The 16,631-nt window shown below is 35.1% G+C and overlaps 3 protein-coding genes across 4 annotated transcripts; 1 reads left to right on the forward strand and 2 right to left on the reverse strand.

Annotated features, from left to right (window-relative positions):
- Positions 1-519: 519 nt before the first annotated feature.
- LOC115715092 (uncharacterized) lies at positions 520-5,328 on the reverse strand. Of its 2 annotated transcripts, XR_004011184.2 has the most exons (4): positions 4,877-5,308; positions 4,626-4,793; positions 3,901-4,399; positions 520-695 (listed from the first exon to the last, which is right to left on the reverse strand). XR_004011184.2 is itself a non-coding variant. In XM_030643930.2 (3 exons), the coding sequence occupies exons 1-3, from the start codon at positions 5,306-5,308 to the stop codon at positions 4,214-4,216; spliced, it is 786 nt and encodes a 261-aa protein (XP_030499790.2). In that variant the 5' UTR covers positions 5,309-5,328; the 3' UTR covers positions 3,785-4,213. The 2 variants fall into 2 exon arrangements, 1 of the variants encoding a protein (XP_030499790.2); XM_030643930.2 differs by lacking the exon at positions 520-695 and having other exon boundaries at positions 3,785-4,399; positions 4,877-5,328.
- A 165-nt stretch (positions 5,329-5,493) lies between these two features.
- Positions 5,494-6,845, forward strand: LOC133033309 (peptidyl-prolyl cis-trans isomerase-like). The gene is made up of 5 exons (XM_061108036.1): positions 5,494-5,866; positions 5,961-6,049; positions 6,148-6,202; positions 6,304-6,389; positions 6,491-6,845. The coding sequence occupies exons 1-5, from the start codon at positions 5,494-5,496 to the stop codon at positions 6,644-6,646; spliced, it is 759 nt and encodes a 252-aa protein (XP_060964019.1). The 3' UTR covers positions 6,647-6,845.
- LOC115715006 (uncharacterized protein C24B11.05) lies at positions 6,811-8,776 on the reverse strand. Its single transcript, XM_030643822.2, has 8 exons — positions 8,625-8,776; positions 8,472-8,536; positions 8,332-8,397; positions 8,151-8,248; positions 7,939-8,064; positions 7,564-7,830; positions 7,410-7,475; positions 6,811-7,202 (listed from the first exon to the last, which is right to left on the reverse strand). Exons 2-8 carry the CDS (start codon positions 8,521-8,523, stop codon positions 7,044-7,046), a joined length of 834 nt encoding a protein of 277 aa, XP_030499682.1. The 5' UTR covers positions 8,524-8,536; positions 8,625-8,776; the 3' UTR covers positions 6,811-7,043.
- Between the last annotated feature and the right edge of the window lie 7,855 nt (positions 8,777-16,631).

Genomic DNA, 16,631 nt, shown 5'->3' on the forward strand with positions numbered 1-16,631 from the left:
TTGAGGAATTTTTTTATAAAATTGAGAAAAGAGAGGAAAATATAGCAGTAAAAGAATTAAATATAAAATATTGCAGTAAAAATATAAATCGATTTTTTTTTTTAATAAAAAAAAAGAAAGAAGAAAATATATATGGTTAAGGTAAGAATTAATAACATTTCAAAAAAAAAAAAAAGGTTAAGAATTAATGAAAGAAGGTAACGAAATTCAAGAAATTTGATGGAACTATGAATTGAAATGATCAATGGAGTACATAAGGGTAAAATAAAAATTCCTTTTCTTCTTTTTTAGTGGAATAAAATCACAGAATGTATCTCATCCTATTTTTTGTAGTTATAATTTGACTCAAAAGACTTATGTCTAAAATGGGGTTTGGTTTGTTAACCGTGAACTGTGAATTGTGCATTGTGATTCATAAACAAATCATAAAACCAACCCCAATCAGCTGTGTGAAAATGAAAAGGAAAAGCAACCAAAATTTATTTACACAAATACAAATATAAAATACAACACGAAAGATACTAGATGAGATGAGAGCATTGGGACTTTTATTTCTAAAGATGATTGATTTACTCGTACCAAAAAAATAATTACAATTTCGAGGAGAAATGAAAGAAAAAGAAAGAAAAAAACTACCTAAAAGAATGCAAATATGAAGTAGTAATTTATCCAGATGACCTCCAAATACTTCCCTCCTGTGAATAGCAAGCAATTCATGAAAATCCATTCATAGATGAGCATAAAACACAAGCAAACTCATGAATAGATTTCCAAAACATAACCCCTGATCTAATTTACAAATCTAAACAAAACATTTGACCACAACTAGCTCCATACTAAAGCAATTGCCTAGTTAATTTTCTTAATTTAATGAAACTTAATTTTCTTGTGGCAAGTACAGAAAAGTTAACCATTCTTATTGGCAGCACGAAAAAGAAGCTCTGCAATAAGGTATTGTGCAGGATCCAGTTTCATATGGTGAATAATTGGTTGTGGTTTGGTGCTGTTGGAGTCAATAAATAAGCACTACCCCATCATCATGCTCATCAATGAAATTGGATGGAGTGGGAGGAACTCAATTCCATTATTATTATTATTATTATTATTATTATTATTATTATTATTATTATTATCATTACTTCTTTTTTATTATTATTTGCACTTGCATTACCTAAAAAGTAGTAGTCATGGAAATGAATAGTACCAAAACCCAAAAACATATAGTAAAAATAATATGGGTCTAAAGTATTCTTCTTTTAACATTGTAGTTGCAGCAATAAATTAGACACCTCTTTTGTTTCTTAGTTAAGAAACAAGAAATCTTTGTTTGTCTCCTTCCTCATTCTTCCTCTTCTCATCTAACCCCCTCACACCACTCAAAACAACTCTTCCATCAAAGTTCTTTTCTTTTATCATGGGTACACATTTTCTTTGATTTCTCCAGACCAAATAATGCATTGTTATTTGAAGAACATATAAATATACATATGATTTATGGATATATATTAGTATTTGTTTGGTATAAGTAAAAGAAAAAGGAGAAATGGTGCCTAAAAAGACAAATGGAATGCTAGCTCCACAAGCACCCACTGGGCACTGCCCATTGGCTAGAAAGTAGACAGGAGACAGAGTAGAAGACACACCTCCCAGGCTCCAACCTCATAACACTATTTTATGAATTTCGCCAGTGGATGCGCTCATCACCCACATTTGGTTTTGGTGAAATCCAGAGACACACACACAAATAAAAAGTTTAAAACTTTCAGGTGAAATCCACTCTCGCAAATTCCTTTCTAATATCAATAAACTCCCATTTCATGGAACATTCTCACCTGATAATATCACAACATCATATAAAAAATTTATGGTATACTTGTTCTTTCCTTAAATGAGTTACATAAATGATGGTTCATCAATAACGAGTGTCTCTAAATTGTCATACATGTTAAAGTCAAATTTCATTTACATCTGTACTACTACTAACACGTCAGTCAATGGCACCTCAAGAAAACTAAAAAGATAAAAACAAATGTCTTCGAAATATAAAAGTGGTGGTATGCAGAAACTAATACAGAGAAACGAATGTATAATTCACATATTAATCCAAGCCAAAGAGGAGAGCAGCAATCAAAACAGGTACATTAATATTTGCTTCATAAATAAAAAGAATGTTTCTAGACAAGTTGTTAATAAGTTCTTGCATGAAGTCAAATAGGTTCCCACTCTGATTAACGCCATCACCTGCTTCTTTTTCTATTGATGAATGAAGCACAAACTGTGTTAAGTCAATTGAATGCAGAGCACCCAAGGCATTGAGCCTCACGAAGCAGGTGCACATAAAATTATCAATGATAGTTGGTATAGCTTTCTCAGCCACTAATGATTCAGTTAGTTTGTGAGTACACCAATATGATCACTCCTGTCTATGTCCATAACCATTTAAAGTCCCTTTTTCCAAATAGTAGGATTAACATGATCACAGAACACAGACTCTCTCTCTCTCTCTCTCTCTCTCTCTCTCTCTCTCTCTCTCTCTCTCTCTCTCTCTCTCTCTCTCTCTCTCTCTCTCATTTAAAGTCCCTTTTTCCAAATAGTAGGATTAACATGATCACAGAACACAGACTCTCTCTCTCTCTCTCTCTATCTCTCTCTCTCTCATTTAAAGTCCCTTTTTCCAAATAGTAGAATTAACATGATCACAGAACACAGACTCTCTCTCTCTCTCTCTCTCTCTCTCTCTCTCATTTAAGTCCCTTTTTCCAAATAGTAGGATTAACATGATCACAGAACACAGACTCTCTCTCTCTCTCTCTCTCATTTAAAGTCCCTTTTTCCAAATAGTAGGATTAACATGATCACAGAACACAGACTCTCTCTCTCTCTCTCTCTCATTTAAAGTCCCTTTTTCCAAATAGTAGGATTAACATGATCACAGAACACAGACTCTCTCTCTCTCTCTCTCTCTCTCTCTCTCTCTCTCTCTCTCATTTAAAGTCCCTTTTTCCAAATAGTAGGATTAACATGATCACAGAACACAGACTCTCTCTCTCCCTCTCCCTCTCCCTCTCCTTCTCCCTCTCCCCCTCCCCCTCTCTCTCTCTCTCTCTCTCTCTCTCTCTCTCTCTCTCTCTCTCTCTCTCTTCCTCTCCCTCTCTCCCTCCCTCCCATTGTCTCTCTCTTCCTTAACCAGAATAACAAAATTAGGATACATACATATAAATGTGAACATGCATACAGAAGTACAAGAACAAAGTGAAAGGGAGAAGAAACAAAAAACAAAAGAGATGAAGTAACAAAATACCAAAATGGAAGCAATCGAAAATTCAAAAACCAATTTAAGAGAGGGCGTAAGCAGAGGAGTATATTTCTTATAGTTTGATCATTATAACTTCATCGATTACAAGTGTCAAATTATTTTATATTTTTTTCCTGCTGCACCAAATAAAGAGAAGGAAAAAGAATGCCATTTGCTAGGGTATGCCCCCCACACAAAATCGAACATTGAATCTAATGAGAGAAACCATGAGACTGACTACTCATACCTGACTAGAGTTTTAATTCAACAGAAGAAAATACAGCTAAGAAAAAGTATAATGAACAAGGGGAATACTAAACGTCACAAGAATTTGAACGTACCTATCAACCTGATCTTTAGTAAAACAACCAATGGGGTTAATAGGAATCTAACTGAAATGAAATTAGAACTTTCCTATCGATTCGTTTTTTAAGTTTAAAGTAGTAAGTAATTACGTTATATTTTTTATTATGAGGAATAATCTCAAAATGATATAGTGAAAAACCTGGTTCTGGTCTGCCTTTTATTATAGACCTAGTCCAGGATCTTAGCTATATATAGTCATTGCTTTACAAATATAACTAACAAAAGATGAATCGACTAACCTTTTCGCTTCTCTCGGTTATATGAACACTAAGGCATCCTGAGAATGCGGAGCCGTTGCAGTCTGCAGCTGACACCACTTTCACTCCTCCACAACTCAACTTAAGGACATTACAATAACAAACTATGAGCACGCCCTTCTTGAAAGGAAATGAGCAACATAAGCTGAAACCCAATTGGAGCTTCATTGCAAGCAGGATAATATATGGACTCAGCTAACATACTTGAGAAAGATGCACATTATAATTTTGTTACTGATTTTAGAATTCAGTAAACAATAGTGATCGAGGGAATAGAAAACAATTTAAGATGACATCAAAGAGAGCGCATAGTATTGCTAAATGCTTTCTCTGCTTCTTCTCTGATGCAGGCAAGGTTCACCTTTATCTCATTGGAAAGTCTTCCCTCAACAAGCTGTACAGGCAACCAAAGCTTTGGCTGTACATCAACCAAATATGAAAGAGTTGTATTCATTTCTTGGTCCTCTCCTCCACTATCATGCTGCAACAGCATAAATTTAAAGTGACATTTTTTAAAACTGAAACACAAAATAATGTCTCCATAATACCAATCACTAGATGAAGCAACGAAAATTGTTTTGTATTTGGGCGTATGAGATTGAGAAGGCATACTGTGATCCCCTTACAAATTCCAATATCTAAGCCACTAGTCTGAATGGATAAAAAAACCAACAAGAAAAGAAGGAAGTGAGAAATTTATATCATACTTGTAGAATTGACCATTTTCCTTGGAAGAGCTGGAAGTCTCCGTCTACCATGTTAAACTCAATCTCACGCTTCTGGGCAGAGGGAAGGATTTCAAGTGGCTTCTCATAACAGTCAACAACCCCTTTAGCATTGAATTTAAGGCCAAGGGCCAAGTTCTGCTCACCCACCTGAGTAAAATGAAAAGAGAGCAAAATGGGTTACAAGGATGGAACGAAAAAGAAGCATTAGTCGTTAGGTGATAGAGCGAAACCTGAAAGAGTCGTGCATAATCAGGGCCCCTATCAAGCAACTGGCTAATAGCAAGACCGGGAATGAAATCGGCCAATCCTTCGTAATCAGTCAGGACATTCCACACAGCTAGGAGAGAAGCGTTAATGGCGACGGAGGAGAGTATTCTGCGTGAGTTGTTGGGAAGTTTCTTGATCTCTATGCAAACACCATCCTCCGATTCTGATTCCGATATAGATTGGGAATGGGAAGTGGAGGAGGAACAACGGAGTCGGAAGGAAGAAGAAGAAGAAGAAGATGAAACAGTAGAAGAGTGGTGAAGAAGAAAGAGAAAGGGCTTAGGGTTGGAGAAGAGAAAAGAGGGCTTTCTTCGGTGGAAGAAAAGGAGCGAAGGAGAAAGAGAGGTTGGAACTGTGAGAGTCAGCATGGGAGTGGCACTGGCGCGCATCTTCATCGAATGTGCTGCTACAGTACCACTGCATCTCTGTTCTCCATTAATTCCTATTCTTTTATAGAAACATACTCACACGTGCACCAAATACACACACGTGTGACATCCAACCCTTATATATAAACAACACAAAACCCCCAATTTTGCCATATCCACATTCCATTTCTTCACCATTCAAGTTCGTGACCATGGCTGCTTCTGCTACTGCTGCAATGTCTGGAGTGTTAGCGCCTAGCTTCGGCACCAAAATCTCATCTTCTGCTCGTACAGGAGCTGTTGCTACGAGCCTTAAGCTCAACCCTTCTTCTTCTTCTCTAAAGCCAAATGCTCTTGTTTTCTCTTCATTCCCTAAAGCGAAAAGATTAACAGCCACAACGCTACGCCGCCGCAGCAGCACCATCCGCAGTTCGGTGGAGCAGGAGCAACAGCTGCAAGCTAAAGTTACCACTAAGTGCTTCTTCGATGTCGATGTCGGCGGCGAGCCTGTGGGTCGCATTGTGCTCGGCTTGTTTGGAGATGTCGTCCCCAAAACCGTCGAAAATTTTCGTGCTTTGTGCACAGGCAAACCCAAAAACTTTTCTTTCTTTCTCTTTCTCTCCTTTATTTTTTTTGATAACAAATATCAATGCTTTTCCTTGTTTATTTGATGCAACAGGAGAGAAAGGATATGGTTACAAAGGCTCCTCCTTTCACCGCATTATCAAAGATTTTATGATTCAAGGAGGCGACTTTACTGAAGGAAACGTATGTATATAACCTCATTCTCTCTCTTTTGCTTCTTTTGAAAAGAAAAGATATATATTATATAAATTAAATTGAACAAACAAGCATCTCCTGTGCAGGGTACCGGAGGAAAAAGTATCTATGGTTCCAGCTTTAAAGATGAGAATTTTGAATGTGTGTCCTTGCTTATACAATGCATTTATTCTGTTCTTTTTGTTATTATTATTATTATCATTTTCATTGTCCAACATATTTATATGTATCCAAATATGCAGTGAAACATGTGGGGCCTGGAGTGTTGAGCATGGCTAATGCGGGTCCTAATACTAATGGCAGCCAATTCTTCATCTGCACAGTCAAGGTCCTATGATCCCTTCCTACCCTTTTGCATTTTCCATCATAAAATGCTTTTAGTTACTTAATTGAGTGTTGTTTCTGTTGTCTTGTTTTGTATCTATATAGACTCCATGGCTGGACAATCGCCACGTTGTGTTTGGACAAGTTATCGAAGGAATGGATGTAGTGCGCAAACTTGAAGCCCAGGAGACAAGCAGATCAGATACCCCTCGTTCCCCTTGCAGAATCATCAACTCGGGAGAGTTGCCCCTCGATGCTTGACTTGACTTCCCTTTTTTTCAATAATGTGGTTTCACACTCAACTCTCCCCCTTTTCTCATTGTTTTTCTTTCTTTTCGTTTTTCATTTTGTAATGTTGAATGAGGCAATATCCCATGTGTAAACTATAGAGATTGAGTATTGTAAGTCGTAATGGATTAGATACATATCAAAAGCAATAGGCAGCTTCTTTCTATTGTCATTGTTTCGTTACACTTCAACAATAGTTTAACAGTACAGTAGGATTGTGGAATCACTTATTACTGGCACCCATATGACTTTTCAATACTTTGTATCACCCTTATGACTTTTCAATACATTTTGTCCATCATAAACGTGATTTTGAATATAGTCTATCTATAGGACTTAGGACTTAGTAGACTTAGGAGTAGCTTAATGCTCATGCAACTACGGTTTCCACCGCAGATGACTGGATCAGTAACTCCAGCTGTAGTTGTTTCCCCACTTCATCGTCCCATATTTCAGGTAGTGCTTCTTTGATGTTGTGGATGCTTCCCAAGGCATGATCTGCACCAGGCACCAGTACTGAGCTCCCAACCTGCCATCATCAACATTCTCAAATTAATTATAAATCTTCTTCTTATTAAGACACTTACTACTGTGTAACTGTGTTTAGCTTTTTCTTCAGCCTCATCAACACCCCTTACATGTTTTGAAGTCATTTAACATGGTCATGTGAGAAACAGATTATTCAAATGGAAATTACTGACTGGAAATGGACCAGAATCCATTTAGATTTTCTTACAATAACAGTTTGAAGCCCGGCTGCCTTTCCACTGGCAATGTTTCGAGCACTATCATCAAAGAAAAGCTGAAAATGGAAGTAAAAACTGTTTAACTGTCTATTGTTTTCATTAGAAAATCAGAACTGAAGAGCTGAAGTGAAGGTTCTATCTCACTGTTTTCTTGGGCTCCACACATGCAATCTGAATAGCGGCTTTCATTGCTTCAAGAGAGGGTTTACATAGGATTTTGGAGTTGGAAGTTTGCTTCCTAGTCTCAATTAAACCGTTGGAATGGGCCTCTGGTGAAGCAGCAGCTATGGAGTCAAGGGGTTCAGGAGGAGGGTTAAGAGTTTCAAAGCATATGATGCCTTCAAAACAGTCTTCCAACCCCAACCTGTGCAGAACTTGTGTTGCATGGGCTTTGTCAGCGTTCGTGAAGATCTGCATACACCAACATGGAAGAAAGTTCTCTTAGAAATCGCCACACCCCATGTTTTGTATACAATTGATAATACACAAGAAAATCTTGAACTACCAAGCATCACATACTAGTTTCCGCTGTGGCATGGACAGTAGAAGGTTTCTCAACACCGGATCAGGCTTCAGTGCATCATAGGGTAATCTTCCATGGACATAAGCATGAAACTCATCGTTGTCAAACTCATAACCAAGCTCCTGATTAAAAGAGATTATTTGTCTAGGGGGGATAACAAGAAGAAAAAAAAAAAGTATTCTTGAGCAAGAGTAAAGTTTATTTTTACCTTGAGGCCGGCCATGGTTGTCCCACACTCCCTGTATAACTCAAGGCACATCGTAGGTACTTTAGTTTCTTCAATATGCAAGTATTGCAACATGAACTCTACAAATGAAAATGAAATAAGGGCTTATATATCCTTATGATCATCATCAGTCTCAATCTCATAATTGTTTAAAAAGTCATACCTTCGATGTTCTTTCGGCATGCCAAGTTGAGTCCTAAGCTCAAGGGGTATAGGGTATCATCCATGTCTGTATGCACACACAATATGGTTAAGGATGATCGGCATGGACATTTCAAAAAGCAACATTTTATCATTTCTTACCAAAAAGCAAGCACTCGTATTTGGCACCATTGGACCTCCCAACAACATCCATCTTCAAAGCTATCCTGAAGAGAGTAATAGCAAGAGTTAGAAAAGCAAGTGCATATAAGAATGAAGAATTAAGAATGCATTTTCAACATATTAAGATATTACCTTGAAATGGTCCGGTGGAGAATGAATTGAGAGTAGCTTTGAGGGATCTCAATATATAGAAGTAGAAGTAGAGAGAGACCTGTCAAATTGATTTTGGAATGTGCGGCATGATGCTTGCAGGGGCATATGTCTGAGTCTTTGTTGGGTCAGCAACTGACCAAGTAAGCATGTTCATTGTTTATAACCTTTTTTTATTAATTAAAGCTAGTCTAAATTGTTAAAGTTATCTTTTTCTTTCATGGAAAACTCATTCTCCTCATAATTGTAGTTGCTTTATAAATAATGGATTTCTGATCAGATCCCACCTATAATATATTAGGTTTGGGTATGGGCAATACATTTCAGTGTACCACAGTCACACACACCATAACAAATTAAGTATGTTATTATTATTACTTTTTCTTTTAATAAGCTTGAATATGATAATGAAGAGGAGTATTATTCCTATTGTTGCTAATCCTATTCTGAAGCTGATAAATATGTGTGGTTTCAAAATGGGGAAATAATGGATCTATGGCTACAGGAATCAGATGCTTGCTGGCTGCTGATGCCCTTTCTATACTTTCCTTTGTGTTAAGATTACACCATCAAGGTAAGTCTTTGTTGAGGATCAAGAATATTTCAATTCACTATGTCACTAGACTCCCCACTTTGTTTAAGGGGACTAATATTATAAGGCATCTTAACTGGATATAGATGGCAATTTGATTCAGTGGAGCAGTGCACTGTGGTGACCCTTCCTAAAAGTACATTTTTTCTTCAAAATTATTTGATAACTTCACAAAAATATGCTAAAATTAAGTCTAATCTCTATATATAATTATATATGAGCACATACAATTACAAAGTTGTCATATTTAACTAACAATAATATTTAAAATATAAGATGTCATAATTTACACTAAGGATGTTTAATTTGGTGGAATTTAATAGTAATGGTAATAGTAATGTAATAGAATAAGAATAGTAATAAGAATTGATTAAGATGTTTGATTTCTTATTGGAATGAATATTGAAATAAATGATAAATTGACAAAATTATTCTGTACTTTAATTTTTATATTTATATAAAGAAGGGTATTAGAGTCATTTTAGCTTTACTTTATTTAGTCTTTTGTAATGTAATTCTCGTTATATAGCTTTTCTAATATAATTGGGATTCTCTTGTATAATGTAATTATGATTACAATGTCCATTACATCATTTTTAAAAGCAAAACAAACATTATAATGGGTAACTTGATTTTATTACGATTTATAACAAACCAAATATCCTCTAAGAAAACTTGTAGATTCTCATTACAGCTCAGAAATCCAAAATTTTCAGCAGTTGTCTAATCAATACAAGAAAACAAGAGAAGAAAAGATTAGTCTCTTTTTTTCTAAATCTGTTCATGCGTATACGATTTGTTTGAATTGAACCCAACACTATAAATGTGCTTGATGTGAACAAGGATAACTAAAATCATAAATTACTATTAATTCTAATAACTAACGGAAGCTCCTCATCAAAAAAAAAAAAAAAAAAGCCTAACGGAAGCTATTGCAAACTAGAACATAAATTACTTCTAACCAATATTTTATAAAACAGTATTGAGCAAAACGACTTGTAAGCAAGTATGTATGTCTGTATATTTCAAATATAGGTATATACTAAAATTTGCAGTAATCATAATATCCTAAAATCTCAAGCTGCCGTTAGTGGTGGCTAGCAGTTCAATTACAATATAACAAATATGCACAAAATAAGTTCTCCATAATTTTTAACATCATGAGAATTTTTAACATAGTTTTTTTTTTTTTTTTTTTTGACAGAAGAATATTCAAATTGTGGTGAATCACAATTCACCTCATTCAAGAACATACATAACAAAGAACAATTAATATATAAAACCAGAACTGAAAAATGTAAGTTCAAAAACCAGCAATGAATCTTTCAATCAAGCATGAACTATGAGCAATCAATGGTAATAAACTGGAAACATAAAATTGGCACCTTTTCTTTAACGAGGTTCGAACATAGATCAATGCAATCTATGCCTACATTCCCGGGAAACAATCAGCGTACTTTCTTTATTGATGAATTAAAGTTGAGTACAAAGTGTTTGATCTTACACCAGGAAGATCGATTACAAAGGAGTCAAGCTCCTGACCCTCCCAAACACTCAGTCTCTCTTTTCTCTCTAATCTGGTGTCTTACTCAGAATTCTACTCACTTGAGAAACAAACAGGGTTGATATATATATATATATGAGTTCTGGACAGAAAACATTTCCCCCCAAAACCAACTAACAAAATTGTCATTTAAAAATGACCAACCAAATAATGCCACATGGCACTTATATTAGACTTATGTTAAAAACACCACAATTATCCACCTTTTTGACATAAGTCTTTAGAAAAATATGCATGATGTTTCACTGTACCTCCGAGGAGGTCTATCACTGCAGAGTTGAGATGTTGAGCAAGTTTAGACAATGTCTAAACTTTGCTAAAGTCACACACTTGGTCATCACATCTGCAGGGTTGTCATCTGTTTTGATTTTCTTCACTTGCACTTCACCACTTGCAATGATCTCCCTGATGTAGTGAAGTTTGATGTCAATATGTTTACTTCTTTCATGGAACATTGGATTCTTCATCAAGTGAAGAGCACTCTGATTATCACAATAGATAGTCTTTAGAAAAATATGCATGATGTTTCCCTGTACCTCCTGGGCAAATCCCTTCAACCATACTGCTTCCTTTATTGCTTCTGTGGCTGCCATGTACTCGGCTTCAATTGTAGATAATGCAACTACCTTTTGTAAGTTAGATTTCCAACACACACATCCACCTAAGGCTTGTTAGGCTATTTTTAGCCTAAGTTTTGGGTCACATTTTATAGTTATTTTTCTTCTTTATTATTGTTTTTGGAATAGAATTACGCTTGTTTTCTTTGGTTTCAGGTTTCTACACTTGGGATGTATAAATTGGATAAATTTCGGAAAATAGTGATCTATAAAATAGAGAAAATTTTGAAAGAGAATAAATCTGAAAGTTTAAGCCTAAATTTGACTATGTTCTGGTCATATTTTGGAAGAAGTCAAAACATAAAAGTTTTATATCTCTTTCTTATCTTTCCAACGCATCTTGAATCAGCCCATTTGGAGTTCGTATGAGAAAGTTATCCCCATTTTACTAAAAGATGTCGAAGATGAAAATTCCATCTCGCCGCGGCGAGATTTCCATGGCCGCGGCTAGAAAGTCTGGGCAGAAACGTAGTTTTTTGATGCACTTTTGGCCGCGGCGAGACCACTTTTAGCCGCGGCGAGCGTCCGTACGGTCAGGGGTATTTTTGTCCGACGAACCCTAAAAATTAGATATAAATAGAAAACTGCGATTGGAAGTCAAGGGGAGCGATCAGAAACCCTAAAATACAGCTGAGAGCGGCAGGAAGAGCACAGAGATTGAAGTGAAGATCCAGAATTCATCCACCAACAGTTCTTTTCTTTATTCCTCTTTAATTTCTTTATGTTGAATATTGCTATAGGAATGGTTATGGATTTGTTTCTGAACTAAATTTTCTATTTAGGGAGGATGATGATTGTTGTTTAATGTTTTGCCTAGTTAATGTTTAATTACCATTCCTCAATTCTTGTGTGTGAAATTATCTTAATTTGTTCTTAATTTCATGTTTAAGATTGATCACCTTGTGCATGCTCTATGATCTCAATTCGAAATCTGAAAAGTGAGAATTGAGAATGCTAAAATTAAGATAATCGATGTTCTATGTGAAACGAAAGTATTTGCATGACTTATGTGACGAGTAGATTATTACTTAATGCTGATTTCATGTTAGTTTAATTAAGGAATTAATTAGATAACATGTGATTTAGAATCTAGAAGATCTGAAAGGAGCTAGGTTATTTCATAATCTGTCATTCACCTCAAGAATAGGATAGTAATTAAGCATTAACGATTTGGGTAAACAACAACAGGATTCTCCTCCCTATTATCTCATCTTGCTCAACTTTCAATTGTGTTATTAAGTTTTCTGAATTTCTTTCATATTTTACTGTTTTAAATCATAATTGTTTTCAATTTGCTGAATAGAATCATAAGTATAATTTAGTGCTACTTAATCCAATTCCCTGTGGGATCGACCTCACATGTGTGAGATTTTACTACTTGATTGCGTATACTTGCGTAGCGTTTATAAATATAGCAATAAGTTTTTGGCGCCGTTGCCGGGGAATTGTATAAAGATTGATATTACATAAAATTATACTAACTTCTACTTTGGTTCTTTTTGCTTATTTCTAATCTGTTTCTTTTAGATTAATTTTTGTAATATTATTAAAAATTAAATTTTGTTCTAATTTGGTTTTACTTTTTAGTTTTAGTATTAATTTTGTTGTTTCAAATTTTTATCTTTTTAGTATTAATTTAGTTTTATTTTTTTTAATATACTAATGTTTTACTTATGAGTTTGACCTGCAAGATAAATCCAGATGCTATATCTTGAGGATTTTGTCCAACAACACAATGAACCATTCTATTCTGCTTGGAGGAGATTTAAAGAGCTTGGAGAGAGATGTTATCCCACTTTCTCAAGTGGATGTTTTACATGGCTCTTTTATAACGGACTTAATGATGAAACAAGAAACTGGGTTGATTATGGAGCAGAGGTCACTGGAGCGCCTCTATTAATGAGAGGTTATGACGTAATAAATCTGTTGAATGATATGGCAGATTTTGATTACGACTGGCATTGGGATCCATCACTTCAGGGCTGGAGTCACCAATACCCACCTTATTGCCCAAATTCATCCCAACAAACTGAAAAAGAGGAGCAACTACTATCACTTCTACAATCACTTCCAGGAGAGATTAACCGCTTAACTGACATGGTGAGATCCTTATGTGATAATTCAATGACTCATGATTCAGAATGTAATAACTCCAATGATGAAAGTTATGAGAGTTGTTGGTACAATGAAGAAGGGTCATTATTTGAATACAAGGAAGATAATGAGCCTACAATTGAAGATCAAGATCCTTGTGAAGAGGAACTCATTGAATATGAAATCACAAGCAAGGTTATGGATAGCCAAGTGGAGAGTAAGCAACAAGAAGAAGTGTTGTTAGATGAAAGTGTAGAAACTGTGACATTGGAGGATGAAGAAGAACATGGCATCATTGATTCGACTTCATCAATGATATTGACTAATAAACCACCAATGAATTCATATATTTCATCAACACCATATTATATCCTCTACAAGCTACAAAAGGCATCTCCCCAAGCTCATCATCCAAAGTCTTATGTTGTTGGTGCTGATTTTGGTTCAAACTCATCACTTGCCAAGCTTGAAGGCAAGTACAACAACAATTTTCAAGCTGTCTTGCATGACGCTTATTACGGGCGTCAACCGCTTGTTGATGTGGCACTCAGGTAAGTTTCCTTTCCTTTTTCTTTAATAACACATTGGGGACAATGTGCATCTTTAGTTTGGGGAGAGAGACTTAATTTTTTTCTTTCAGTTTATTTCAATTTTTTTTTCGTTGAGTTAGTTTTTTTTAGTGTCATGTGTTGATATCTGAGCTGGAATATTGATTGAACTACTGTTATTCACTTGTGCAATGGATTAAAATCTTAATTGTGTGCTTGACTCATAACTTTTTGAATTAAATTGGATGTTGTGTTAGAAGTTTGTTCATTTAGATGTAAAATATTTATTTTTGACGCGTATCACTTTTGTTCTATTTGGATTGTGGAATGATTTGGCTTGACATGGAATAGAATTTGTTTGACATACTCTCGTGAAGCGAAATTCTTGTTGATTTTTGTTTGGAAAGTGATTTAGGCAAATTTTCTTTGGATCGATTGAGTCTTTCAAGCCTACCTGAAAGTTTTATCCTTAGTTTACCCAAAGTTGAGCCTTAGCCTATTTTAAAAAATTTCACCACTTAACTAAGCTGAATTTGTTATCTTTAACTATTTTCCTTCTCAACATGCCTTATTATGCCATAAGATGTTAAGCAAGTTTGGGGGGGAATGAATTGTTGTAAGTGGGGAATAATCTTTGAGAGTAAGAGATTGGAAAAAATAGTTGTTATGTGATGTTCCTCTGTTGTAAAAAAAAAAAAAAAGAAGAATAAATGTGATAATTTCTTATTGAGAATCAAGTGTGAACAATGGGGTAGGCACATAAAGAAAAAAATATGCAATCTCTTACTATCTTCTTTGGGGTATATGAAAAAGAAAAAATAAGTGCGGGTGCTTGCTTGGTTAATTGTGCTTATGGTATAACGTAGCTTAAATGACTTGTCACCTACCCATGTACCTAAGCCACGTTGTGATAACCGAAAAAGACCTATTGATTCCAAAGAAAAATTTGTCAACATTAGTGGAGAGAGGTATGTCATCCAAACTTATTGATCATGTGTTAGTGGAATGTCGGGAAGTGTAGAATGGTTGTGATATGAACGTCAAATACTTCTAAATTGTACATTCAAGTTAGTTCTTAGAGTTATTGAGTTGAAATTCTGGTTATTAATTTGCTTGAAGTTGTGCAGGTGGTAGTGGTAGTTCAATCATTGGAATGTTTAGTTATCTATTGCATTGTTTTTTTTTTCTTTACTTTAGTTGAGTTTTAGCTTTACTCGGGGGCGAGTAAAGATTCAGTTTGGGGGAATTTGTTAGGCTATTTTTAGCCTAAGTTTTGGGTCACATTTTATAGTTATTTTTCTTCTTTATTATTGTTTTTGGAATAGAATTACGTTTGTTTTCTTTGGTTTCAGGTTTCTACACTTGGGATGTATAAATTGGATAAATTTCGAAAAACAGTGATCTATAAAATAGAGAAAATTTTGAAAGAGAATAAAGCTGAAAGTTTAAGCCTAAATTCGACTATGTTTTGGTCATATTTTGGAAGAAGTCAAAACATAAAAGTTTTAGATCTCTTTCTTATCTTTCCAACGCATCTTGAATCAGCCCATTTGGAGTTTGTATGAGAAAGTTATCCCCATTTTACTAAAAGATGTCGAAGCTGAAAATTCCATCTCGCCGCGGCGAGATTTCCATGGCCGCGGCTAGAAAGTCTGGGCGGAAACGTAGTTTTTTGATGCACTTTTGGCCGCGGCGAGACCACTTTTAGCCGCGGCGAGCGTCCGTACGGTCAGGGGTATTTTTGTCCGACGAACCCTAAAAATTAGATATAAATAGAAAACTGCGATTGGAAGTCAAGGGGAGCGATCAGAAACCCTAAAATACAGCTGAGAGCGGCAGGAAGAGTGTTAGGTTATTTTTAGTATTAATTTTAGATTAATTTTAGTATATTTTTAATTTAGTTTTAATCTTGTTTGGAGCATTTTTACGCTTGTTATCTTTTATTTTTGCAGATTTAAATTAGAAGAAGATTAGAAAAATATCAGAGAAAAAGATGGGAAAAAGATAAAAAATATCATGATATTTAAAATAGAGAAAATTGTGGAAGCCGAAACTTCAAGCCTGAATTCGACGGTGTTCTGATTGGATTTTGGAAAAAGTCAAAACATGAAAGTTCTAGATCTCTCTTTTATCTTTCCGTAACATTTTGAATCATCCGATTCCGAGCAATATTGAGAGAGTTATGGCCAAAATACTATCAGTCAACGCAGCAGAAAAAAAATATCTCGTTTGAGGTTTCCCAAAAATTTAAATCCGAATGGGAATTTAAATATTGCGTTTTTTTCCATATTTTTAGGACTTCAATGCCTATATAAAGGGAAGAATAGAGTTGATTTCATCAAGCAACTTCAGAGAGAAAAAAATGAGAGTTCAGATATAGAGTAGAGAGATCAACTGCAATACTGGAGACATACTGCTCGGGGTTTTCAGCATTCTTCTTTTCTTTTCTTCTCTTCTCTATTTTTCATCTCTTTTCTATCAGTTAATATGTGTAATTGTGCTACAATGAACATGTGTTGATAAACACTTTATTAGGGTTAGATGGACATTGTTTGACATTGTTTATGGTTTTAA

This window comes from Cannabis sativa, unplaced genomic scaffold (assembly GCF_029168945.1).
Source record: "Cannabis sativa cultivar Pink pepper isolate KNU-18-1 unplaced genomic scaffold, ASM2916894v1 Contig3, whole genome shotgun sequence".
Lineage (NCBI taxonomy): Eukaryota > Viridiplantae > Streptophyta > Magnoliopsida > Rosales > Cannabaceae > Cannabis > Cannabis sativa.

What these genes read in the sequence shown, in the direction of transcription:
- LOC115715092 (XM_030643930.2), bottom strand. Translation starts at nt 5,308, where the DNA reads ATGAAGATGCGCGCCAGTGCCACTCCCATGCTGACTCTCACAGTTCCA. An exon ending in ATTATGCACGACTCTTTCAG is followed by an intron (nt 4,794 to 4,876) that starts GTTTCGCTCTAT and finishes CATTTTACTCAG; the next exon opens with GTGGGTGAGCAGAACTTGGC. An exon ending in GAAAATGGTCAATTCTACAA is followed by an intron (nt 4,400 to 4,625) that starts GTATGATATAAA and finishes ATGCTGTTGCAG; the next exon opens with CATGATAGTGGAGGAGAGGA.
- LOC133033309 (XM_061108036.1), top strand. Translation starts at nt 5,494, where the DNA reads ATGGCTGCTTCTGCTACTGCTGCAATGTCTGGAGTGTTAGCGCCTAGC. An exon ending in GCGACTTTACTGAAGGAAAC is followed by an intron (nt 6,050 to 6,147) that starts GTATGTATATAA and finishes TCTCCTGTGCAG; the next exon opens with GGTACCGGAGGAAAAAGTAT. An exon ending in TCTTCATCTGCACAGTCAAG is followed by an intron (nt 6,390 to 6,490) that starts GTCCTATGATCC and finishes GTATCTATATAG; the next exon opens with ACTCCATGGCTGGACAATCG.
- LOC115715006 (XM_030643822.2), bottom strand. Translation starts at nt 8,523, where the DNA reads ATGGATGTTGTTGGGAGGTCCAATGGTGCCAAATACGAGTGCTTGCTT. An exon ending in CAACCATGGCCGGCCTCAAG is followed by an intron (nt 8,065 to 8,150) that starts GTAAAAATAAAC and finishes TCTTTTAATCAG; the next exon opens with GAGCTTGGTTATGAGTTTGA. An exon ending in CCATGCCACAGCGGAAACTA is followed by an intron (nt 7,831 to 7,938) that starts GTATGTGATGCT and finishes TGGTGTATGCAG; the next exon opens with ATCTTCACGAACGCTGACAA.